This window comes from Quercus suber, unplaced genomic scaffold, assembly GCF_002906115.3.
Source record: "Quercus suber isolate HL8 unplaced genomic scaffold, Cork oak 2.0 scaffold_572, whole genome shotgun sequence".
Lineage (NCBI taxonomy): Eukaryota > Viridiplantae > Streptophyta > Magnoliopsida > Fagales > Fagaceae > Quercus > Quercus suber.
In genome coordinates, this window is record NW_027070017.1 from 68,114 (window position 1) to 95,203 (window position 27,090).

Consider the following 27,090-nt stretch of genomic DNA (forward strand, 5'->3'; position numbering starts at 1 on the left):
ATGAGTTGCATGTGTTGGAATGTGCGGGGGCTTGGGAACCACCGTACGATTCGAGAGCTTGCTAACATTGTGCGAGCACAAGACCCCTCTATCCTGTTCCTAGCCGAGACTTGGGCAGATAATGCTAGGCTTGTTAAATTGTGTGATGAACTAAATTTTGAAGAGAAATGGGTGGTGGAAAGAGTCACAAGAGCTGGTGGTTTGGCTCTTCTTTGGAAAAATTCAATAAGTATCAAAGTTGTGGATTCTTCTCCTAATTTTATTGATGCGATTGTGAATGCTGGACAAGCTGATTCCTGGAGGTTCACTGGCATTTATGGCTTCCCAGATTCAAGGAGGAAGGTGGAGACTTGGAGTCTTTTACGTAATCTGAACAGTAAGTACAATATACCCTGGGTATGTGCAGGGGACTTTAATGAGATTCTAAGAGGCCATGAGAAACTTGGTGGCTTGCCAAGGGGGGAAGCTGAGATGGAAGCTTTTAGGGATGTTGTGGATGAACTCGGTTTTGTCGATCTTGGGTTCTCAGGCAGAAAATACACTTGGAAAGGTAAAAGGGGGAATTCAATGATTTTAGAGAGGCTGGATCGTGCCTTTGCTACTCCTTCTTGGCTGGAGTTTTTCCCAGCAACACGGGTACAGCACCTGCACTCTAATGCTTCAGACCACGACCCCATAATCATCAAACCTGAAGGTATAGTGCCCTGTCCCAAGAAACCTTTTCATTTTGAGAGCATGTGGATGAAAGAAGAGGGTTGTAGGAATACAATTGTTGATGCTTGGGGAGTTCCTTCATTTGCGAGCAACATGCTACTGGCCTTGTCAAAAATGGTACATTGTGGGGAAAAACTGACTGTGTGGAGCTGGTCATCCTTTGGCAGCATAAAAAGGCAATTAGCTGAGGCTTCAAAAAGGTTGGTGTTGGCTGAGGAGGCAGCAGCTAGGGGTGGCTCATATGATCAGGTCCGTATTCTGAAGTTAAGCATTAATGATCTTCTTGACAAGGAAAGCATGATGTGGATTCAAAGGGCACGGTCCCTGTACTTGCAAACGAGAGATAGCAACACCCGTTACTTTCACAATAGAGCATCTCAAAGATATAAGCGAAATCGAATCCATGGGCTGCAGAATGACCAGCATACTTGGTGTACTGCTGAGCATCAAATAAAGGAGATCGCTACTGCCTTCTTTCAGGATCTTTTCACCACTAGTTCTCCCGAAGAGGGCCATCCCATTTTTGAGTCGATACTACCAGTGGTTACTTTGGATATGAACAGAGACTTAAACCGTAGCTTCTCAAGAGACTAGGTGGAAGCAGCTCTCAAATCTATGGAGCCTTTCTCGGCACCTGGCCTGAATGGTATGCTTCCTACTTTCTTCCAATCTTATTGGTCTATTGTTGGTGATGATGTTTCCTCTGCTGTTCTAAACTGCCTTAATAATTGCTCATTGCCTACTGAAATTAACCATACCTTTATTACACTCATTCCTAAAGTTAAGAGCCTTGAAAAAATTTCTGAATTTAGACCTATCAGATTATGTAATGTTATTTATAAGTTAGTGTCTAAAGTGCTAGCCAATAGACTCCAGGGAATACTTCCTAGCATAATATCATAAAATCAAAGTGCTTTCCAGGCTGGGCGGCTCATAACAGATAACATTTTGATGGCATACGAAACCCTCCATTTTATGAAGCACCAACCCGGGAAAGCTGGATTTATGGCTCTTAAACTTGATATGAGTAAAGCCTATGATCGGGTTGAGTGGTCTTTCCTTAATCAGATAATGTTACGTATGGGATTCCATAAAAAATGGGTGGATTTGATGATGATGTGCATCACTACGGTTTCTTATTCCCTTTTGATCAATGGAGAACCATCGAAAAAAATAGTGCCTTCTAGGGGAATTAGGCAAGGTGACCCAATCTCACCCTATTTATTCCTCCTTTGCTCCGAAGGTTTACATGCTCTTATTGTGAAAGCAACCAATGATGGGCTTATCCGGGGTATCTCATTATGTAGAAACGGTCCTCGCTTAACCCATCTATTTTTTGCAGATGATAGTCTTCTCTTCTGCAGGGCTTCAATTCAGGAGTGCAACCACATTCAGGAAATCCTAGTAGATTATGAGGTAGCCTCAGGCCAAAAGCTTAATAGAGACAAAACCACCCTCTTTTTCAGCAAGGCTACCTCCTTAGAGACTCAGGAAAATATCATGAATATGCTTGGCGTTCCTGAGATAAAACAGTACGAGAAGTACCTGGGTCTCCCGTCTTTTGTGGGAAGGGGAAAGAGAGCTAGTTTTGCCTACATAAAGGAGTGGGTGTGGTCCAAATTGAAGGGTTGGAAGGAAAAGCTCCTTTCCCAGGCCGGCCGGGAAATCCTCATTAAAGCTGTTATCCAAGCCCTTCCGTCTTTCGCAATGAGCTGCTTTAAACTTCCCTCTACTCTTTGTCATGATATTGAGGTTGTGATTCGCAAATTTTGGTGGGGCCAAAGGGGTGGTCGGCGTAAGGTGCATTGGGTGAAATGGCACTCGTTATGTCGGTCGAAGCTAGAAGGTGGCATGGGTTTCCGAGAGCTCCAGAAGTTTAATGATGCCTTACTGGCAAAACAAGTGTGGAGGCTAATCACCAATCAAGACTCTCTGTTTTATAGATTTTTTAAGGAAAAATTCTTCCCTCACAGCTCAATCTTTGAGGCTCGGAACAACCGGGGGTCCTTTGCTTGGAAAAGCATCCTTAAGGGCAGAGACACCATCCTTTTGGGTGTGAAGTGGCGGGTTGGTAACGGTCGGTCTATTAAGGTGTTCAAGGACCATTGGCTGCCTGGTGTGGGCTCGGGTAAAGTTCTATCTCCCACCCTAGATCATGACCCGGACATGTTGGTGGCGGACTTAATTGACCATGAGCTGCATTGCTGGAAACGGAGCCTAGTTGATGTTATCTTCCTCCCTTTTGAGGCAAAAATGGTTAATGCTATCCCTTTGAGTCTTGCGGACTCTCCGGATTGGTTGTATTGGCCAAAAAGCAGCAGTGGGACTTACTCAGTCAAATCTGGATACAAGATGCTTCGTGAGGTTGATGATATTGAGTCGCCGGGTGCCTCTGACCCTTTTGAGAACAGGGATGTGTGGAAGCAAATCTGGAAGCTCCATGTCCCAAATCGCATTCGCACTCTCCTCTGGCGTGCTTGCTGCGAGTCCCTCCCTTCAAAGGCGAACCTAGTGCGTAGAAAGCTCCTCATTGATGCCACCTGCCCCAACTGTTCCCTTGAACCAGAGACCATAACCCATGCATTATGGTCGTGCAAAAAACTTGACTCGGTCTGGCTCCCACAGTTCGCTATCCTCAAGGATGCTACTTCGCCCAATACATCCTTTTTGGAGTTAATGCACTTAGCATTCAAAGACCCCAGTTGCATTGAGACTTTTGCCAATACCATGTCTCTGCTCTGGATGTACAGAAACAGAGCTGCTTTTGGTGAAGGCGGGTTGTGCCTTGAAAAAATACCAGACCAGGCCAGGGCGTTGGTGCAAGAGTTCAATCACCTACGCCCCATCCACTCTAAGATTCCTCGCACAGCTCGCTCGGTTCGGTGGAAACCTCCCCCGCCTGGTTTGGTGAAAGTTAACTTCGACGGCGCTTTATTCTCGACCCAATCTTCAGCTGGCCTTGGCTTGGTTGTTTGGGACTCGGCTGGATTGGTTTTGGCTGCCCTTTCACAAGAGATTCCCCTGCCTACTTCGATAGAGACAGTGGAAGTGATAGCAGCACGTAGGGCCCTATTATTTGCTAAAGAACTTGGTTTTGAGCGAGTAATGATTGAAGGCGATTCTGAAATTATTATCAACGCAATCAGGGAGCAAACTCTCCTTGCCTCGGACCTGGGTCACATATTAGAAGACATCCATGTTTTGTCTAGCTCCTTCTGCAGCATTTCTTTTCACCACATTAAGCGTTTGGGTAATTGTGTTGCTCACCGCTTAGCACGGAGATCATTTTGTAATCCTCTGTTAGTATGGATGGAGGAAGTCCCTCCTGATATTGTGGATGTTTACAACCATGATCTCAGTTTCATTCATGAATAAATTTTCGGTCCTCACTTTGTGGGCTGGTTTCTCAAAAAAAAAAAAAAAAATCCTTTATTTGAGTTTCTTTTGATTTCACTATGGTTAGGATTACAAGAATTATAAAAGATGTTTTGATATTTAGCATAATAAACTGCAATAACTATATATGAATTTCATTATTTTGTATTGTTGTTCCTTTTTCTTTCTTTTTTTTTGGATTACTTGATGGACAAAGTTTGTAGCAAATGACGACGACTTCCACTAAAAAAAGTTAACATGAATATATAATTTGAAAATATAATCATTAGATTGCATGTTCTTTATATTTTTAATATCAATCAGATTTTATTTACTGTTCGATCCATAAACTTATTTTTTTTATGTATAATTTTATATTACAAAAATTTGAAATTTAAATATTTGATTGATGACATAATTATTAATCTTCTATTTTCTAAAAACTAATCAATGAATTTGTCAAAATTTACATCAAATAAAAAGATATTAAGTAAAATTGTAGCCATGCATTACTCTATCCTTATTTGATTGTGATTATTTATTTTATTTATTTTCTGCAAGTATCACTCTATAGTTCTAACAATCCTTCACTTGTCACAATTGTAGTAAGATTCCTGACTTACTAATTTTTATTATGTTTGTGTATATTAATTGAAAAATAATTTATTGTACATGTGCTTTGTAAAAAATATATACTAATATATTGTAAATTGTTTATGTTGGAGTTTATATATATTAAAATAATGTGAATATGCATCTTCAATTACATTATAGTTCCTATCAAAAAAAAAAAAAAAACATTATAGTTAATATTATGTGTGTATGATTTTTCTCTTTCCATTTTCGAGTATGGGCAAACATATGGGTAGGGCACAAATTTGGGCACCAAAAATGCCACCATGAGTGCCACTTTTGGTTTCTGTCTCCTCTCTTGCAAAATTGACACCAAGGGTGCCAAAGCCTTTTTTCTGAGCAATTTGGCACCAAGGGGGCCAAATTTTACGTCTCTCCTTATTTAGCTAAAAAACTGTATACAGTGCACATAAAGCTAATATAAACTTATATTTTAGCAATATTTTTCCAAAAGTCTCTGGTTTAAAATCTTTTGCCACATGCATGTAAGCATGTTATTTTAAAGTGTGTAGATCACTAAGCATGTTATTTTAAAATGTGTGTGGATCACTAAGTTTTCACAGTATTTACCATTGTTATTAAATCCGTTCCGTTCCAGCCGGAACGGCCGGAATTTCTCGTACCGGGATGCAATCCGGAACAGTAATATCAGCCATTCCACCTCGGGTCTAATTCCGGCCAATTTCGGGTCATTTTGGCTATTCCGGAAAATTTTGGTGAATTTCGGCCGAAATGTAAATTTCGGCCGGTACTAGTTTTTAGAAGAAAAAATAGAAAAATAGAAAAAAGAAAAAAGAAAAATCCCTTAACTGACAAACTCATTAGCACAACATGTCATTACCTAGCGTTGATCGCCTAAAAAAAAACCTAGCTATCTCAGAGGTCACCCCCTTCTTCTTCTTCTTCTTCTTTGCTCCGTCTCAGACTCTCTGCCAATCTGCTCTTCTTTCGTTTTTTACTTTAGTTTTTGCTTTGTCAAGTTTTTGCTTTGTTTCATATTTGTGTTTGCCTTGTAGACTTTTTAGTTTGCTGACTCCACACACGTGACAAAGTTTTGGAAATGACAAAACTCAAAAAAGCTGACAAGAGTTTGATTTCAAACTTATAGTTGTTGAGTCTTGCCTGCCCCCAGCGTGAGAGAGAGAGAGATATATATATATATATAATATACTTGTTTTACTGTTTTTGGTTGTTATTTTTTATTATTTAATTACATATTTATGTTTTAATATTCTAAAACAATATTTGTTATGCAATAACTAAATGGTTTGTGTTATTTGTGGTTTGCTTATTTGGATCAATAATTTTATGTTATATAAGAAGATATAAATATATATTATTTTTAATTTTTTTAGAATACCCGAAACACCTTGAAACGGTACGTCGAAATAGACCGGTACCGAAATATTTCGTTCCATTAGACAAACCGAAACAGGGTCTGAAATAGTATTCATAACATTGGTATTTACTGGGTCACAACTACAAGCACTAATATTTTAGTTACTAAGATGTTGGCAAAATTGGCATGTTATAACAATTTAGAGAAGAAATGGAGAGGGGAGACCCCATCATATTAAGAACTTCTCATTAAAAAAAAAAAAAAAAAAAAAAGCTCTAAGGGGACCACTTCTCAATAAAATTTCTTTAGGAATTTCTCTAATGCTTTGGTGTTGACTCCTAAGTTTTCTGTGTTCTTCAATCCTAGGTGCCAACTCCTAAATCATATATTATTTCATTTTTATGTTCTTCAATTTGTTTGTATGTAGTATCAAGTTTTAGTTTTATTACTACCGTTTGAGCTTAAAAAATAAATATTTAAAAAAAAAATTATTTGTCCGGCTTCGTATTTTGGTACATCATTCATTCCTTCACCATCAAGCTTTTTTTTTTCCTTTAATTTTACCAATAATTGTATATCAAATTTGTATATTTGATGGTGGCTGCACCAGGGGATAAAATTTTTTCTGACAACTACATAGCTTAATGCAAGAAGCTAATACAGTTAACAACTTTTATATAAAATAAAAGGCATGCTTCTGAATTTTATTTTTTCTTTCTTTTATTGCAAGTCTAGAGCATGCTAATTCTTCTTCTTCTTCTTCCTGCAAGAGTTGTAGCAGGTATCCATATAGTCTTCTGCTTCATATACAAGAGTTAATAACATCCATCGGAATTGAATAAACAAAACAATTATATATTACATCCAAAGGAATGAAATATGAACCCAATGGTTTTAGTACCTGAACCAAAACTGGTTGACATGGACTCTGCACAATCAAGAATACAACTATAGATGACATGATCTGTGAGGGAGTCTTGGCAAAACAGGTCACAAGTACTCTCACAAATACTTGATTTAAAAGGATTATCAGGCCAACGCTTCTTACAACTTTGATAACAATCTAAAAAGCAATCATGGGTTGACGCCTCCGCCGGAAGGGAAGGATTATTAGCTGCTGCTACAACAAGCACAAGCATAAATAGTACTGCCATTGTTTCCACAATTCTCTTCATGTTCTCTTCTTGTATAACCTCTAAACTTTCTTCCTTTATTGATATCTAATATATAGTAGTATATAATATTATTTATATATATATATATATATGTGTGTGTGTGTGTGTGTGTGTGTGTATATATATAAGTGAAGTTCTACTGAGTGTCATGTTTGGGACTTCATCTCTTAATACATGTGTGATAAAATATTTTGGACATGTGTTAGCTTTATTGAAATCTAATCTAATCTAATAAAATATCTAATTCATAGCTCAACTGGCTCACACGTCATGTATGATTCTTTGCCTTTATTTTATTTATTTATTTTTTTATTTTTTTGAGAACACATCATATTTGACTAAATGTGAACCAATTATGCCACCACATTCATGTTTTTTTTTTTTTTTTTTTGCTTAAATTTGTTAAAAAATTATTAATATAATTTTTTTAATACATCGATAGTTGGGAGTTGAAAGGATTTAAACTCTAGAAACATGAAGAGGCGGTGTCAATAGCTACACAAATTTTAGCTTAATATAAAATAAAGTACACATACATTTGTAAAAACTTGGCTCTTTCCAGCATATCACCATTGTTATTTAAAAACCTTTGCGACATACATTTTATTTAAAGTACGTGTAGATCACTTAGAAGTATTTATTGGATCGCACTTACAAGCACTAATATTTCAGTTACTAAGATGTTGGCAAAATTGGCATGTTGTAACGACTTAGAGAGGAAATGGAGAGGGGAGACCACATTTGTAATCCGCCACATATTGTAATTGCTATAGTTTTTAGGTTTTATCATTCTTCTTAAAGAAAATAAATAAATAAATAAATTATAATCTTCCATTCAAAAAAGAAAAAGAAAATAATTGTGCAACCTTAAATGACTAATTATGCTATGCTTGTTAGTTCTGGGGCTCCTAAATATTTTTGGGATGAAGCTATTTTAACTGCAAATTTTGTTTTGAATAGAGTACCTCATAAAAAGACTTTTTTTAACTCCTTTTGAATTATGAAAAAATATAAACCAAATCTGAATTTTTTCAAAGTTTGGGGTTGCTTAGCATATGTGTGGCTACCTGATCCTAAAAGACCTATACTTGGGCTAAATGTTTCTACATGTGTATTTTTGGGTTATTATTTATATAATACAACTTATAGATTTTTTGATATTGATAATAATACAATAATTGAATCTAGAAATGCAATTTTCATGAAAATAAATTTCCATTTAAATATAATAATAGTGGGGGTTTTGAACAACAAGAGAAATTTAAATGTTCAACATCTAAGTCAAAAGATGTTAATGAATATGATGTTGAACCTAGGACAAGTAAAAGACCTAGAATTGAAAAGGTTTTTGGTCCTGAATATTATGTGTATAATTTACAAAGTGACCCTACTTATTTAGAAGAAGCTTTATCTTCTCTTGATTCAGGTTTTTGGAAAGAAGTCATCAATGATGAGATAGATTCTATTATTTCCAATAATACTTGGAAACTTGTAGATTTACTTCTAGGTTTTAAAACAGTTGGATGTAAATGGGTACTTAGAAGAAAATTAAAACTTATGGATCTATTGAAAATTCAAATTAATATGTATATATGTATATATATATATATATATTTGATGTTGACGACAAAACAGTGTATCAATACACATTGATACCAAAATATTCATTCCAATGATCAATCTAAAATAGAATTCAAAATCTCGATCTCAATTCCAAAAATTATAGATATTTCAATTCCATAAAATATTGATACCTCAGTTTCCAAAAATTATTAAGCAAAATTATAAAAAGTTGATTAACAAGTGAGTTTTGTTCAATACACCAGCACCCCCCCCCCCCCCCCCCACTCAAATTCTTGGCTCTGTCCTTGCAACCATCAACACATTAAAATACTATTTTTTTTAACACCACACATTAAAAAAATTAAAATTTTTTTTTCAAGTTTTAAGCTACAATGAGTTGTTATTCATAGCAGCTCAATGTAGCTGATACTCAAATTTTTTTGAGTTTACCTCCTTTACTATACAATAGAGTTGTTATCTATTGATTGGTAAATTGACTTTTTAGTTAATTTAGGAACCTTAGTGCAATCGTATCAGTCCGTGCAAAATTCTTGCTATTTTACGAGAAAAAACATACTTTATTCTATTTTACACACTCACTTTTACAAAACACTCACATCAATTTATCTATTCTATCATCTATCTTATTTAAATAATAGTATTTTTTTTTTTAATTTTTTATTATATCAAACAAACCACTACCCACATGGCCCCACCCACCTTTTTGTTTCTTTGTTGTGAGAAGAAGACAAATGAGAAAGCAACATAACAGGGAGAAAAAAAAAATAAATAAATCATTTGCATATGAACAATAACAATGCATATATGCACAGTTACTGTTCATTTGCAAAACAGTTTTATATATTTGCACATTTTTACAAGTATTGATGTGAGTGTTTTTTGGGTTAAAATGTGCAAAATTAAGCGCTTTTCGTATTTTGCAAATTTTTACAACCACAGATGTGGTTGCTCTTACTGGGATGCTCTTAGAACGTTATATATGGTTTTATTATTATTATTATTATTATTATTATTATTATTATATAAATAGTTAAAAATTATCGTTAAACTATTAAATGATTGTTTATAATAAAATATATATTTGTGAAACTTAAATAGTAAATTATACTTTCTCAAGAATTATTAATTTGAAAAAAAAAAAGAATAAAGAAATTTTTCAATTTTTTATATTTTCTTAATATAATTTATGAAAAATAAAAATTCACATAAATTTTATTTATATATTTTAAATTATATTAATTATGACATCATTGGTTTGACCATTTGTTTGACCCCGGTCAAACCAAAAACCATTAACTAGACTATTTTTTAGTTTTTTGTCTATTCCAGTTTTGAAAACCATGCTCTCGATAACTAGAAAAGACCAATAAACACCAACCATTTTGTTAGTGTATAGATTAGGCTAGACTAGCCCATTGGGCTTAGCCCAGTATATTACTTGTACTGCATACGTGTTACTTGTACTGCACACATATCTAGCCTATATAAGACTCTCTTTTGTACATTATTTTATACACACAATATACAGACTATTCAGACATTCTCTCTCTCACTTTATATTGTTAACATGGTATCAGAGCCACTCCTCTGACTTCCTGGTTCCTGTGGACATCTCCGGCGTTCTTCCACTACCCTCGCTTTCATCCAGTAGTTACTGTCAAAAGCGAGTCACCGCCGTCACGCCCACAACCCCTAAAACACTCGGATTTCGTCAGTTTTGTTGATCAAACTGCCAAAGCCAAGCCATAGATTGACAGATCATCCGATCCCGAGCAAAACCCAACAAAAATCTGCCAGAAACAACCTCCCACGTGCCGCCACGTGCCGTCTAAAGTTTCTGCCTCATGAGCACACGCTGCCACACACCTCCACGCGCCGTCTCTCTTCACACGTGCCTCACGCGCTATCCACGCGCCTGCGCCGTGTCACGTACTGCCACGTCAGCCCTAGGGTGACGTCAGCCAGCCACGTCAGCCTTAGGGTGACGTCACCCAGCCACGTTAGCACGTCGTTAGCTTCCTAAGACGTTGACCGAGCCGTTGACTTTGACCAGACCGTTGACCGTTGACTTTGATCGTTGACTTTGACCAAAGTCAAAAAATTTTAACAAGACCTATCTTGCTCAATTTTTCGCTTAGATTTTGATTTTGGGCTCTGTTTCTGCATTTGAGGTCTCTAAATCTCATTTTTTGGTCATTTTCTTCATTATGACTAAACAAAATGAACGAGATATCATACATCCTATCACCATTATGTTAGATGGTCCTACTAGTTATCATGCATGGTTTCAGAATATGACTGTCTTTCTCAAGGGTCGTAAACTGTGGAGATATGTGACTACAGTACCAAACCTTAAGTCCAAAGCCATAGCTGCTGAAGAATCTTCCAAGACTACAATTACAACAGATGATTATGAAGAATGCCTAGAGGAATGGGAGAGTATTCAGAGTAAGATCTTGTCTTGGTTTATTAATACCTCTATTCCCTCCATTCATAATCTTCTTCCTCGTCTTGAGACTGTTGAGGCTGCTTGAAAATTTTTGGCCGATCGCTATAATTGTACTAATAATTCAAGCTTGGAGTTCCACATTGAATCAAAACTTTATCAAATGCGCCAAGAGACAGGTCAGTCTATTTCTGATTTTTATTCTCAGACTTCTACTATGCGGGAACAACTCTCTGCTACAGATCTTCCACTAGTGTGTTCTAAGGACATTAAGCTCTTTGTCAAATATCGGGATCGCCATAAATTTATGCACTTCATGATGGGTTTGCATGAGGATTTTAAGCCTACTAGGGCTTCTCTGCTTAGCCGGTCTCCTACTCCTTCTCTTGATGCTGCAGTCAAGGAGCTCATTTCTGAGGAAAACCGTCGGCCTACTCATCACATGTCATCATCTTATCATGTATTGGCTACACCATCTCCACAGCCTCCCATTGCTGCATTCACTGCTCCTCCAAGAATAAACTCTAGGCGTCCCACCTCTCAATCTTCCAAAGGTACTCACTGCGAGTTTTGCCGTGCTATAGGCCATGACATCTCAGTTTGTCGCAAACTGCAGAAATTTATGCAAGAGCAGAATAAAGCTTCTCTTCCTCGGGCAGTTGCTGTATGTCCTTTCGATCCATCGGTTCCTACAGGTCCATCTTTGGCTTCCTCACTTACTACGGCTGATATTGAGGCAGTTGTTCAATAGGTTTTATCCTACATTTCCATTGCCCTTTCTGTCACCTCAGGTAAACAACCTTGGTTTTTTTATACTGCATGTTGTAACCATATGATTCCTGATGAATCCCAATTTTCTGACAAGGCACCCTTAGAACATCCAATCACCATTTACACTGCTGATGGAACTCTTATGGCTGTTAGAAATAAAGGAACAATCTTTTCTTCTTGTTTATCCCTTAGTGACACTTTTCATATTCCAAAATTATCCCTCAATTTGCTTTCTGTTAGTCAACTTTGTAAATTAGGCATAGATCTTCTATTTACTAATCATGGTGTGGATGTGCAGGATCCCCGGACAGGTCAAGTGCTTGGGACAGGCCGTAAGATTGGTCGCATGTTTGAGGTTCATGACTTAAAGATTCCTTCACAAGTTATTTCTGCAGCTACTACCACTGCCACCTCCTCACCTGATCTATGGCATGCTCATCTTGGTCATCCATCATTATCTCGTCTTCAGTTCTTAGCTTCTCAAGGTCATTTAGGTTCAATTCAGTTTCAAAAATTTGATTGTACTTCCTGTCATTTTGGCAAACAAACAAAATTACCCTTTAATAATAGTGACTCATTTTCTTCTGCACCTTTTGATCTTATACATTCTGATATTTGGGGTCCTGCACCTGTTCCTACTGAGTGGGGGCCTAGATATTTTGTCAAATTTATGGATGATTTTTCTCGATATACTTGAATTTATCTGCTTCACCATAGGTTTGAACTTGTGTCTATTTACCAAACATTTCATAAAATGATTGAAACACAGTTCAATCGCACTGTAAAAGTTTTTCGATCAGATAATGCTCAAGAATATAATTATAAATCTTTTCTATCCTTTTTAGACAATCATGGTACACTTACTCAGCAGTCTTGTCCTTACACCTCTCAACAAAATGGTCGTGCAGAGCGAAAACATCGTCACATTCTTGATGTTGTCCTCACCCTTCTCATTTCTGCCTCTCTTCCTGAGTGCTTTTGGGGTGAGGCTGCATTCACTGCTGTATACACCATTAATTGTATCCCTTCACCAACTACACACAACAAATCACCATTTGAGCTTCTCTATAGTCAAACCCCCGACTACTCCTCTCTTCGGGTTTTTGGTTGTGATTGCTTTGTCTCTCTTCCTCCTCATGAACGAACAAAGCTCCAACCTCATGCTCATCTCTGTTTTTTCCTTGGTTATGGTGTATCTCAAAAGGGGTTTCGCTGCTATGATCCTATTTCTCGTCGTCTTTGTGTCTCCCGTCATGTTGAGTTTTGGGAACATCGTTCTTTCACGAGTCTTTAGCAGTTTCCTACATCCTCTTCCTCTGAGTCTCCCATTTTTACTGATCTTTTCCTCCCTCTCTATCCTGAACTTATGGAGGGTTCTTCAACATCGGTTACCTCTCCAGACGACTCATCTCCAGTTCTGTCCCCAGCATATGACCCGCCTGTCTTCGATCCTGTGGTACCACCCTCTCCTGAGTCTCCTGATGGTCCTGAACTTTGTCGTTCCACTTGGGTAAGCATTTCTCCCCCTTATCTCTCTGATTATCACTGCTCTTTCGCCCTTGCCACCCTCTATGAACCTCACACCTATCGTGAGGCCCATACTGATCCTCTTTGGCAGCAAGTTATGAATGATGAACTAGATGCCCTTCATAAAAATCACACTTAGGATATGGTTGATTTGCCTCCTGGTCAGTCTGTAGTAGGTTGTAAGTGGGTTTACAAGATCAAGACCAAGGCTGATGAATCTGTTGAACGATACAAGGCTCGCCTAGTTGCCAACAGCTTTACCCAGGAGTATGGCATTGACTATGAGGAAACATTTGCTCCTGTTGCTCGCCTTACATCTATCAGATGTCTCATTACTATGGCTGCTGTTCGACGTTGGCCTCTTTATCAAATGGATGTGAAGAATGCTTTCCTCAATGGAGTCCTTCAAGAAGAAGTGTACATGCAACCACCTCCTGGCTATCCACACTCAGGCAATCAAGTTTGTCGCCTTCGCTGTGCTCTTTATGGCCTCAAGCAGGCTCCTCGAGCTTAGTTTGAAAAGTTTAGCTCAGTTGTTGCTCAGCAGGGTTTCACTTCGAGTCCTCATGACACTGCTCTCTTCGTCCGAAGATCCTCTGCTAGTATCACTCTTATTCTTCTCTATGTTAATGATATGATTATTATTGGAAATGATTCTGCAGGTATCCGCTCTCTTCAGCACTTCTTTAGTCGGCATTTTGAGATGAAAGATTTGAGCACTCTCAGCTATTTTCTTGGGATTGAGGTTACCTCATCCTCTGATGGATACTATCTTTCCCAAGCTAAATATGCTTCTGGTCTTCTCTCCAAAGCCGGTATCACTAACAACAAGACTGTTTCCACTCCTTTGGAATACAATGCAAAGCTCACACCCTTGGATGGTGAACCTATATTTGATGCTACTTGCTATCGTCAGTTGGTTGGTAGTCTGATCTACCTCACTGTTACTCGTCCAGATATTTCACATGCCATGGGAATGGTTAGTAAGTTCATGGATGCTCTCGTTCTGTCCACTATGCTGTTTTTCTTCGGATTCTCCGATATGTCAAGGGCACACTTTATCATGGTCTACACTACTCCTCTCGGTCTTCTCTTGAGCTTCATGCTTATTCAGATGCGGACTGGGTAGGTGATCCGACTGATCGATACTCTATTACAGGTTTCTGTTTCCTGTTGGATACTTCTCTTGTCTCATGGCGTAGCAAAAAGCAGGATGTTGTTTCCCGTTCCAGTACTGAGGTTGAGTATCGTGCCCTTGTCGACACCACCTGCGAGTTTGTCTGGCTTCACTGGCTCTTGGCTGACATGGATGCTCCACAGCCCACTACTACTCCTCTTTAGTGTGACAATTGTAGTGCTATCTACATTGCTCATAATGATGTCTTCCACGAACGCACCAAGCACATTGAGATCGACTGCCACATCACTTGCCAGCATCTCAAGTTGTTCTCCATCTCAACTGCTAACCAGTCTGCTAATATCTTCACCAAGTCTCACCCGCTTGGTCGTTTTCGAGATCTTATATCCAAACTCCAGTTGGCTTCCTCCTTGCCACCTCGAGTTTGAGGAAGGATGTTAGTGTATAGATTAGGCTAGACTAGCCCATTGGGCTTAGCCCAGTATATTACTTGTACTGCATACATGTTACTTATACTGCATATATGTTACTTGTACTGCACACATATCTAGCCTATATAAGGCTCTCTTTTGTACATTGTTTTATACACACAATATACAGACTATTCAGTCATTCTCTCTCTCACTTTATATTGTTAACACATTTGAACTGTAAGATTCTTGAACTCTAGCCAACTACATCTATAATACATCTTATAGAATGTAAGTTCCTATTGATACAACATAACCACATGTGTTTACGACTAATATCAAACATGTAACTTGTTTGAATTTTTAGAGTCCTTGATTGAAATACCAAAATGCAATTGTGTATACTAAGAGTATTTGCAGCAGTGCAGCTATAATCCTATATTGCTATATTTTAGCTACACTAACCCCAAAATCATACTCACAGCAGTGGAGCTAAATTTATAATTTTTAGCTCCATTGCTACAATGCACATCTATAAATAGATGTGCACTGTTCATCAGAGCTAAAAAATTATATATTATTTTATTGAATTTCTCTTTCCTTTTCCATTAAAAAAAAATACTTTTTTTTTCTCTCTCTCTCTCTCCGGCTTCTCTTCTTTCTTCCTCTTTCCTTCTCATTTTTTTTTTCTCTCCCTCATCTACTCTCTGCTTCATCAGCACCGATCTTCATCGTCATCGCCCACATTGCCGTCCCACGCCGCCGACCCATCTCACCCAGTCCTCCATCTCACCGCTCACCGAACGCCGACAAGCCTAGTCCTCCATCTCACCGTCGATCCAAGCTCCATTGCCGACCTAAGCTTCATCGTCAATCCAAGCTCCACCGGCACCGCCTTCATCGAACTCAAGAGCGCCACGGGTTTGTGTTTGATTTCAAAGTGGGTTTGAGTTTGTGATTTGATTTTGGGTTTGTGGGTTGGGTATCGGTGAGTTTGGCAATGGGTATCGGTGGCTGTGGCAGTGGGTGTGGGCGGTGGTGGCTGGTGGCGGTGGGTTGGGTTGGGTTTTGTAGTGGGTTTCAGTTTTGTGTTTGATTTCAAAGTGGGTTTGAGTTTGTGATTTGATATTGGGTTTGTGGGTTGGGTATCAATGAGTTTGGCAATGGGTATCGGTGGCTGTGGCAGTGGGTGTGGGCAGTGGTGGCTGGTGGCGGTAGGTTGGGTTGGGTTTTGCAGTGGGTTTCAGTTTGTTTCACAATGGGTTTCAGTGGATTTCAGTGTGTTTTGCAGTGGGTTTTGATGGGCAGTGGAGTGGGTTGGGTTTCTGATGGTGGTGGTGGTGATTTGTGTGGTAGTTTTTGGTTGGCAGTGGTTGTTGTTAGGTGGTTTATGGGCGGTTGTTCTTGGTTGGTGGATCGGTTTGTGGTGTTTTTATTGTAGTGAGATAGATTATTTTATTGTAGTAGATATATTATTTTATTATGATGTTTATATTATTTTATTGTATTAAAAACTAAAATAGATCCACTGCTGCAGCATGTGTGTAGGTAAAATAGATAAAGTAACTTTTATTGATGCTAAATAGCTAAAATTATAAATTCACTGCTGTGGATGCTCTAATAAAACCTCATCCGCAATCGTCTCTGTTGACTGACTTTAATTTTCCGATACTGTATCAGTTTGAAAAGTGGGCAAGTGGCTTGACTTTTCATTGAAGATTGCCATTATCTCGTTATTGACCAAGATTTTGTAAGAAAATAACAAAAAAATAAATGATAAAAATATTTATCTTTTTCCATGATCCTAATTCCTGAATCCGATAGGTGTGAGCAAGAAACTGATCATACGACAATGGGCATGCCTTCCTTCAGTGGCTCCAATCTCCTTTCTCCTACTGATCCTTTTCTTACTCAGCTTCGTTATGATAGTTTAGGGGTTGATTGAGATAATATATAAACTTTATACATTAAGCGGTCATCCACAACATTATTAACAATTGTTGAATACATGCATGTACATTTTCATTACTAATTAGATTACATATTTATAGGGGTTAAAACGTAATGCATCCGGATGCTTTTAGAATATTTGTTAACAAGTTATTTTAGGAAAATTTTGATATTACTTTCATAAGAAATAGAAAAGCAGTCAAATTATTTTTTTCCCCTTTTCTATAAAAAAGTTTTAAAATATATCTCAAACCATTATCCTTAAGACATTTCTTAATGTAAATCCACGTATTTAAGAATATAACTTCATCCATTTATGAATATAAGACCGTCCATTTATTAATGTAGTTTCATGCATGTACAACAAAAAAGCATTTTAATTTAATTAAAAATCTCAAAATTTTAAAAAGTGAAAAAAGAAAAAAGAAAGTTAAAATATTATTTTTAGAACATTCAAATATTGCGAAAAAAATTATAGATAAAATTTTATTGTACAATGTGCTCACGTGATTAGGTGCAACCCATCATGTATGTAACTTATGATACCATCAAAAACTATCTTATAAGATAAGTTTTATACGCAATTAAATGTTATTATTACTCACGTAACTTTTGCTAAAAATCTTGTAACTCAATTAAAACTTTCTGTTATTTATAATGAAAATCCAATATTTAAAATTTTATTTTCCATATTATCAAATTGAAAATAAATAAATAAAGGTGTAAATGCACTTTTGGTCCTTATATTTTGACTTTTTTCCATTTTGGTCCTTACATTTTCATTTTACAACTTTTAGTCCCTAAACCAATTAATGTGTGACATTTAAGTCCTTACCGTCATCCAACTAACTGAAAAAGCTGACGTGGCAAACAAAGTTTACTGTTGGTACACTAAAGACTGACATGGCCAATAAAATAATATTTAAAAATTCCACGTTAGCATAAAATAGTAATTAAAAAAGACACATTAGCATCCACACAACCTTTTATTTTTTTAAAATTAATTTATCAATTTAAACAAAATGAAAAATGAAAAAAAAAAAAAACCAAAACAAAACAAAACAAAATTAGAACCAAAATTAGGCGTAAATGCATCTAATTTTTTTTTTAAAAAAAAAAAATTAATCAATCAAATTCAACAAATTCAAAAAGAAAAAAACATAATTAAAATTCAATACATAAATTAAGATATGGGCTCATCTTCAACAAGAACATAAAGAACACAAACCCAGATTTAAATATAAGAATCACACACCCAAATTTTCTAGGATTTTCTTGCTCTTTCTTGTCAACAAAACACAAAACACAAACCCAGCAATTGATCTTTCTTGTCAACTAAACACAAACCGAAACTCCAACAAGAATTCAGTTATGGAGAGAAGCTTCCAGATTTGTTCGATCAAATAACAATCACTTGATGGAATACAATATCTTCTCAGCGATGTTTACGGACCTTGTAGTGGTGGTGGTAGATCGGACCATGTGGTGGCAAATGGGACCCACCACCACTTCCACTAGTAAAAACCCATTACTCTCTTTTGCTCTATCACTCATTTCACTCCTCACTTTCTTGACATCCCAACTCTCACAGCTCCTCTTCTCTGCTTCTCTCTCACTCGTCTCCTCACCCTATCCCCATTCCCCTATTTACCCTTTTGAGCTCTCTCTTGGCCTCATCCAATTCTTTCTCGTTTCGAACTCTTCGGCTTCGGTATCGCTGGATTTTCAGACCTAGGCTAAGGTTTCTCTGAGCTTTGTGTTGTTTGTGGTGGCTTGTGCTGTGTCTGGGTTTGTGGGGTTAGTGTCTATATTCTAAGTTTTTTTTGTTTTGTTTGTTTGTTTTTTTTTTTTTTTTTTTTTTTTTTTTCATTTTGTTTAAATTGATAAATTAATTTAAAAATCAAAGGTTGTGTGAATGCTGATGTGTCTTTTTTAATTATTATTTTATGTTGACGTTACATTTTTAAATATTATTTTATTGGCTATGTCAGTATTTAGTGTACCAACAGTAAACTTTATTTCCCACGTCAGCTTTTTCAATTAGTTTGGTGATGGTAAGTATTAAATGTCATGCATTAATTGGTTTATAAACTAAAAAGTGATAAAATAAAAATGTAAGAACAAAAACAAAAAAAAAAAAAGCTAAAATATATTGATCAAAAATGTATTTACACCATAAATAAAATACTCAGGTAACTGGACTCTCTCCGATGTAATAGCAGAAGTCATTTCGGCCCACAGAAAAGGCGCTGGTCCTGGTCGAAACGTTCACTTCCGTCTCCATACGTTGGAAACTCGCGCTGTTGGTCAACTAAGATGTTCCCACCGTAGGATTTGGGATATTCTGAAATTTCAACCAACTCTTTTGTCCTTAAAAGAGTAGACAAAGCAAGAACAAAGAAAATTTGGAGTTTTTTCTGATAATACAAATAAATTCACAATTTTCCCTAAAACCGTCTTGCAAGGTAGTGCCCGTAGTCACTTAGTGGGTTTGGATTGCACGTTTTGTTGCGGTGCGTTTTGAGCTTCACGTTTTCTCCTTTTTTTTTTTTTTTTTTTTGGCCGGCTTTTATGACTTGGGGGACAAAATTTACTGTTCAAGCACTGTTAACACACTGTTCACGCACTGTTTATGCACTGTTCACGTAATATTTAATATTAAAAGTGGGTCCCACAATACTATTCACACATTTAAAAATTATTTTGCTACAGTGTTTTCAGCAACAATCAATTTTTAGTAACTTTTAGTAACAATAAGTGCTATTCAAACGGACCCAGTACTATCACGTAAACAGTAAGTTTTTCATTCATGAATCACAAAAGGTGGAAAATGAAGTCTCCGTTGACTGACATTGAAGTTTTCAACACTTTCATCATTTTGAAAAGTCCACAGTCAAATGGCTTGCCTTTGTTCATTGGAGTGGAAATAATGAACTTCATCAGTTTATCTTATTAAATACCAACTTTTCCAAGAAAAAAACAAGAAAGGAAGAATAATTTTTCTTTTAACTAGGCCTTTTCCATGTCTTGCATCCCGAAGAATGAGCACAAGACTGATCAAACGACAATGGGGATGCCTTCTTTCAATGTCTCCGTGTTCCTACTAATCCTTTCCTTACTCAGCTTCCTAAGCCTAAACAGTGAAGCAGCCCCAGAATATCGCTGGCATTACTGTTCAAACCAAACCACTTTTACCCGCAATAGCACCTACAAGTCCAACCTCAACCACCTCCTCTCTTCCCTTTCCTCAAATTCCACGCGTGAAAGTGGTTTCTACAACACCACCGTTGGCCAAACCGCAGGGACAACAGTCTACGGGCTCTTCTTCTGCCGTGGAGACCTCACGCCTATTAATTGCCGAGAATGTGTGTCAACCGCAACCAAACTCATTATTCAGGAGCAGTACTGCCCTGTAGAAAAAGTGGCCGTGATATGGTACGGTGAATGCGTGTTACGCTACTCAAACGAGTCATTCTTCTCCACCATGGGCGAAGATCTCACCTTTTTAATGCATAACTCTCAGAATATAACAGATCCAGGCCGCTTCACACAGCTACTTGGAACTTCAATGAATGAAATAGAAACCAAAGCATCAAATGCTCCGTCCGGTGCAAAGAAATTTGCAACAACAGAAGCCAAATTTTCGGATTTACAAACCTTATACAGCCTTGTCCAATGCGACCCTCTGCTATCCGGCTCTGATTGCAATAGGTGTCTACGGACTCTCATAGGATATCTGCCAAGTTGTTGTGCAGGAAAGCAAGGGGGCAATGTTTTGAATCCTAGTTGTTTTATTAGGTACGAAATATATCCGTTTTACAAGCTACAAGCCGTACAGTCCCCATCACCAACCCCGGTGCTTCTTGCTCCTCCACCTCCACCTCCAAAAGGTATGTACCGGTATATATTTGAAGTAGATGCATTTTATGATTCAAATTAGAAATTATATTAATAGAAAAGTAATATTTTAAATTTTAAATGAGAAATAAAAATGAAGAAACGGGCTTTCAGAGATTATTCAGTGCAGTTTATGGTTTAAAATTTTTGGGTCCTCCTCCTCCACAGCTTAAGGATAGGATGGCTGATGAAGTGCAAACTTTTCTTTTTAAATTATTAAATTATTTTTAAGATCGTACCTGAATCTAGCTCTTTCTCGTCCCTTTCTCCTCTATCTGATCGGGTTGTGGTGGTTGGATTGGTGGGTCACACTGTGAGTGGTGAGACTCGGCTGTGGATCACACTGTGGGTGGGGTTGAAGATGAAAGGGTTGCTGTGAGTTTTGGGTTTTGGCTTGATAAAAGAGTGTATAGGGATTGTCTTTTGCTAAGAATTTTTCTGGATTTTCAAAGTAATTTTATGGGGAGACTTGCGGATGTGGGTAAGTGTTTCGCTGGTGTTATGGGTGTTCTGTGGTTGTGGGAAGTGTTTGGCCATGGTTATGGCTATTTGTAAGTGTTTTGAGGCTGTGGCATGGTGACCGTGGGTGAAGGGTTTTTTTTTTTTTTTTTAATGTGTTATATGCAAAAATAGATGAGGTCCAGTGTGGTATAAATTATAAATTGACGTTTTAAGTTATTAAAACTAAGGGTCTGTTTGGATAGCATTTATTGTTGCTGAAAGTTGATAAAAATTGATTGTTGCTGAAAACACTGTAGCAAAATAATTTTTAAATGTGTGAATAGTATTGTGAGACCTACTTTTAATATTAAATATTGCGTGAACAGTGCTTGAACAGTGCACACACAGTACTAAATTTTATCCCCCCAAAGTCAACAACTGCGGCAGGAAGAAAAAACAAAAAAAAGAAGGAGAAAACGCAAAAAGGAAACGCGTCGTGACTTTCCTCTGTATCCAAACCCATACTAAAGGGGTGTTCTTATAAAAAAAAAACTAAAGAGGTGTTTATAAGAGTAGTTTGAGTTATGTTGTTTGAGTACTTTTGATATATATGTGAATAAAAAAATATGAAAATATGTATAATATTTAAAATGTGTAATTTTGTGTTTGAGATGACTTGCCAAACAGACCAAATTTTTAAAACCATTGCTGTGAATGTTCTCATAGCTTTAGAATAGCTTTGCATAAAAAAATAAAAATAAAAAATAAAAAGTTATTTTGAAACATCAAAATTTTATTTTAACACGTCATTTAACAACTCACATCACATTTTTTTACTTTTTAATCCATCAACATTAATTAAAATAAGATTAACTTTTTATTAAAAAAGAAAAAAAAAATCAACTGCAAAAATGAGAGACATGACATGACATGTGAAAGGAGAAAAAAAAAAGAAAAGAGAAAGTAAAAAAATTATAGAACATAGTAGAAGAGTACTCTGTCAAGTGTTGTAGAAATATTTGTAAGTAAAAAAATGCTGTAAAAATATGTGTTATAGTGTTTAAATAACAGTACCAAATAGACTCATAAAGTAAGGTTGTTTTTCATGTTTGGCATGCATGATGCTAGTACTCTTAAGACTTAACCCATTTAGAACACCTACATTGGTGGAGTTATAAATTTAGTAATATGGCTCTACAAAAAGTTACTTTATCTATTTTACCTTCTTACTTTATAAAACACCCAATATCAATTTTTTATTTATTTTAACTTTCAATACAATAAAATAATATAGACAACATAATAAAATAATATTTTTTTATTACATATAAGCTATAGTGTGTACACATGAATGAGTTACAATGCAGTGTGAACATGTTAATAATAATACAAAGTTTTGTATTGTGAACACATTAATAAAATAATAATTTTTTTTACATGAGCTTCGGTGCACATCCAAAAGAAGCTCACTGTAGATATGAAGCCAAATTATTTGGCTTTGGCTCCACCAATATAGGCATAGTTTTGTATTTGGCAGTGTTAAAAATAGTAATATAGTTTTTTAGCACCACCAACGATAATGCTCTAAGAGCATTAGCATTAGGTGTGCTAGATGCCAAATATTTGGCATTTGGCACACCAAATACTAAAAAAGTTATATCATCATATGATTCAAATTCTAAAACTTTTAGCATTGGTGTACGGTACTCTTTCAAATTTGGAACCATACTGTTCACAAATTATAAAATTTTTATTGTTTTTTTATTATACTCTCTATCCTCTCTTATTTTAGTGTTTGCAAAAAGTACAATTTTTATTGTTTTGTATTGGGATGATTTTTTTTTTCTTTTTTTCTTTTTTTCTTTTTATTTTTTGAGAATGATATTAGGATGAGTTTTAAGTAAATATTAATTTAATGTATTGCATATATTATTTTAATATATGAAATTGAATAATAGAATATGTGATGTAGGATGTATGGTACAATGATATGCTAAAATAATAAAGTGAACTTTTTTATGTGTTAAAATAACATACTTTTGTAACAGATGATGCTGATGCTCTAAGTTTAAAAGGAATTTTGAATGTTGAAGAGGATGAGACATAGTAATAGCAAGGAAAAAAAAAAAAAAAGGAACTTACCTCGCCACGATGGAATTTGCTATATTTTTACAATTAAGTATTAAATATTATATTTTACAATGAACCCATCATAAGAGGCTAAATCCTAGTCTAATATGATTATAAGAAGCCCAATACAAGTGGGATTAAGATTTCTTTACTTGCGCTCTAAATAGGATTGGGTTTTACATACACATCAAATATATAGGATTGCACTTGGGGATGGGCTTAACTATGATTGTGCCTTCATATCTTTAACATCAACCATTGCATTGTTTAATAAAAATCTTCTTGATCTATGCAGGAAAAAGCAGAAACCCATTGTTAATAATTATCGCTGTCGTTGCTCCAACTGTTTTCTCTATATTGCTACTCTGTATTGGCTACTACTTTCTAAGAAGGAGAGCAAAAAAGAAGTACAATGCTGTACCTTATGAAAATGGTAATTTTTAAAATTGATTCTATACAATGTTTAATTTTCTCATGTCTGCAGACTCCTATTCGAGGAAAATGGGGCCATAGGCCCCTGAATGATCATTAAAAATTTAATTGAAATGTATTAATAAATTATTATGTTGTTTTTTTCCATTTATATTTTATTAATACTAAATAGATAGTAATTTTAATTTTCATATTAATTTAGTATAATTCTTATTTTTATGTGGTAAAATTTTTTTATTTTGTGTTTTGGTCTCTTAAAGATAAAAATCTTGGTTTCGTGCCTTATAGTGCCTTATGTTAGATTGCAATTATCGAAATTCATATATTAATTATATAGTCTGTATAAGTGTCTAGAATATCGTAAAGCTGAAAGGAAATTAATAAAAAAAAATCACAAGAGTTATGGTTAGCTGATATCATTTTCATTTATATATGTCATTAATAATAGGCTTCTAGTATTTAAGCATATTAATAAATTTCCATGTATAGCTTTTCAAGCTCCCACTAAAAAATAAAGCATTTTCTATATGCTTCCAAACAGAGCATTTAATTTGCCAGCAACCTTTAACCCATTGTCGTGCTTATATATCAACAGCATCCGGTGAAATTACAACGGATTCCTTGCAATATGATTTGGCTACAATTGAAGCCGCGACAAACAACTTCGCAGATGATAACAAGCTGGGTAGTGGTGGCTTTGGTGAGGTTTTCAAGGTATGGAAACTTTTGGTGTAATTTTATTTTTATTGTTATTATTTTTTATTTTGAAGAAAGTACTTTGCCAAACTAATGAGTGAGAGAGTACTCATTCAGTATTATGAACTCAACGCTTGGGAAATCCAAACAATTCAAAAATTCAGAAGCTCTTGGGAATATATACTCAGCGAAATGAATTGCTCTAATAGGGGTCAGTATATATTCTCAGGGTACACTTCCCAACAAACAAGAAATAGCTGTGAAAAGACTCTCACAAAACTCTCGACAAGGTGCAGAAGAATTTAAAAATGAGGTTTTGTTGGTAGCCAAACTTCAACACAGAAATCTAGCTAGGCTTTTAGGATACTGTTTGGAAGGAGCAGAAAAGTTACTTCTCTACGAATTTGTGCCCAACAAAAGCCTTGACTACTTTTTATTTGGTTAGTCACTTCTAAGCTAATATATATACTTCCTTGTTTGTCATGTAACATGTATCAATAAGTTTATATTTCAATTTTTATGTTGCTTAACGAATTGAGTGTTGTGGAGCTGGCGAAGATGCAAGAGATAGAGTAATATATATATGTATGTATTTTAATTTGATAATTGATATGTTTAATCTAACATGAATACTGAATTTTGATGAGTGTGTAGACCCTGAGAAGCGAAGCTTATTGGATTGGTCGAGCCGTTACAATATTATTGGAGGAGTTGCTCGAGGAATCCTTTATCTTCACGAGGATTCTAGACTTAGAATTATACATCGTGATCTTAAGGCTAGCAATATACTGCTAGATGCAAATTTGAATCCAAAAATTTCAGATTTTGGCATGGCAAAAATTTTTGGAGTTGATGAAACCCAAGGAAACACCAGTAAGATTGTTGGAACATTGTAAGTACTAGATTATATAAATAATTTATCAACTTTTTTTTCATCCTAACAAATTAATCACATGAAAATCGGAAACACAATTCTTTCTAACCCCGTAAATTTTGTATCAAGTCATTTATGGACAATCTAGAGATGCATTGTTACCACAACATTCCCTGCATCATAATTAGATATAATACGTGCAATACTTACATGTGAAAGTTAGCTTTAAATGTAACCAATGATCGATATACAATTATACATTTAAGTACTAGATAAAGTCTTAAGGTTTTATAGTCTCTTTATAAAATTACTACGTTGTTGATGTTGGTTTGCAGTGGTTACATGTCTCCAGAATATGCATTGCATGGGCAATTTTCTGTGAAATCTGACGTATATAGTTTTGGTGTCCTTATATTGGAAATTTTAAGTGGCAAAAAAATTAGTGCATTCGGTCAATCAGATACAGCCGAGGACTTGTTGAGCTATGTGAGTGAAAAACATATTCTAGTACTCATTTTCTGTTATTATTTCCTATACATCACCAAATTGATGCAGGCTTGGAAATTGATATTTTAAAAATACTCACCAAATTGATGCAGGCTTGGAAACACTGGAGCAATGGATCATACTTGGACATGCTGGATTCGGACATGAGAGATTCTTGCTCGAGAAATGAAGTTATCCAATGCATCCATATTGGCTTACTTTGTGTCCAGGAAAATCCTGCTGATAGACCCTCAATGGCAACAATAATTCTTATGCTTAACAGTGGGTCTGTTACTTTGCCATCACCTCAAAAGCCACCTTTTTTCCTTCATAGTAGAACAGAGCAGAACATGCCAACAATAGAGATGGAGTCAGATAAATCTTCTAGCACGAACATGCCAACAATAGAGGTGAACTCAGATAAATCTTCAAGCAAATCAGTGCAATGGTCTGTCAATGAAGCATCAATTACTGAACTGTACCCTCGATAGCGTTTGTAGTAAGGAATTCTCCAAAGCTACTCTCTCTTTTCTAAGTCATGGAACTTGAACACTATAATACACATGATCGTTCTCTAAGAAATTGAGCCTTCATGTATGGTAATAAACGTTTGCTATAATTTGTAAAATTAATTATTGAGAAAAGAATACAAAATAATGCTACCCTAGTTGTACTCAATTTTTATTGCTACAAGACTACCACAAACAGATTTGGGTTGTGGCTATTTGTCATGTTGGCGTCGTTATTTCCGCTCGCTATTTGCGAGCAATAGTTTACTCTTTTGTAGTACATCTCTAGCAGAATGTCGACACATCTTAGACACCTTATCTTTGTGTGAGACTGCATCGGAGCTGAATATTAACAATTAGAAGACCACCATGTTCTTTAGAAATTAATACACAAATTGAGAGATTGTTAAACTCCATTAAAACAGCAGAGCAAGTTAGTAGTGAGAAGGAATATGATAGACATTTGGGCCTACTAGCTATATGGTGGGACGTAACAAATGCCCTGCTTTTGTAACAATTAAGGAACTGGAAAAAGTTGTACTCGGGAAGGAGAAACCCCTTTC

At 36.1% G+C, this 27,090-nt stretch overlaps 2 protein-coding genes across 3 annotated transcripts; both read left to right on the forward strand.

The window, feature by feature from the left end:
- On the forward strand, positions 1-1,308 carry LOC112010404 (uncharacterized). The gene has a single exon (XM_024042745.1). It carries the CDS (start codon positions 1-3, stop codon positions 1,306-1,308), a length of 1,308 nt encoding a protein of 435 aa, XP_023898513.1.
- Positions 1,309-19,945: 18,637 nt separating this feature from the next.
- LOC112004500 (cysteine-rich receptor-like protein kinase 10) lies at positions 19,946-26,749 on the forward strand. Of its 2 annotated transcripts, XM_024036752.2 has the most exons (8): positions 19,946-20,975; positions 23,289-23,293; positions 23,833-23,963; positions 24,558-24,676; positions 24,888-25,098; positions 25,313-25,550; positions 25,868-26,018; positions 26,132-26,749. In XM_024036752.2, the coding sequence occupies exons 1-8, from the start codon at positions 20,085-20,087 to the stop codon at positions 26,507-26,509; spliced, it is 2,124 nt and encodes a 707-aa protein (XP_023892520.2). In that variant the 5' UTR covers positions 19,946-20,084; the 3' UTR covers positions 26,510-26,749. The 2 variants fall into 2 exon arrangements, with proteins under 2 accessions (XP_023892520.2, XP_065620688.1); XM_065764616.1 differs by lacking the exon at positions 23,289-23,293 and having other exon boundaries at positions 19,947-20,952; positions 23,826-23,963.
- Positions 26,750-27,090: the final 341 nt, after the last annotated feature.

Bases quoted from the DNA above. Each gene is read 5' to 3' on its own strand.
- LOC112010404 (XM_024042745.1), top strand. From the start codon at position 1: ATGAGTTGCATGTGTTGGAATGTGCGGGGGCTTGGGAACCACCGTACG.
- LOC112004500 (XM_024036752.2), top strand. From the start codon at position 20,085: ATGTCTTGCATCCCGAAGAATGAGCACAAGACTGATCAAACGACAATG. The intron at 23,964-24,557 runs GTAATTTTTAAA...ATATATCAACAG, and splicing joins TGCTGTACCTTATGAAAATG to CATCCGGTGAAATTACAACG. The intron at 26,019-26,131 runs GTGAGTGAAAAA...AAATTGATGCAG, and splicing joins CCGAGGACTTGTTGAGCTAT to GCTTGGAAACACTGGAGCAA.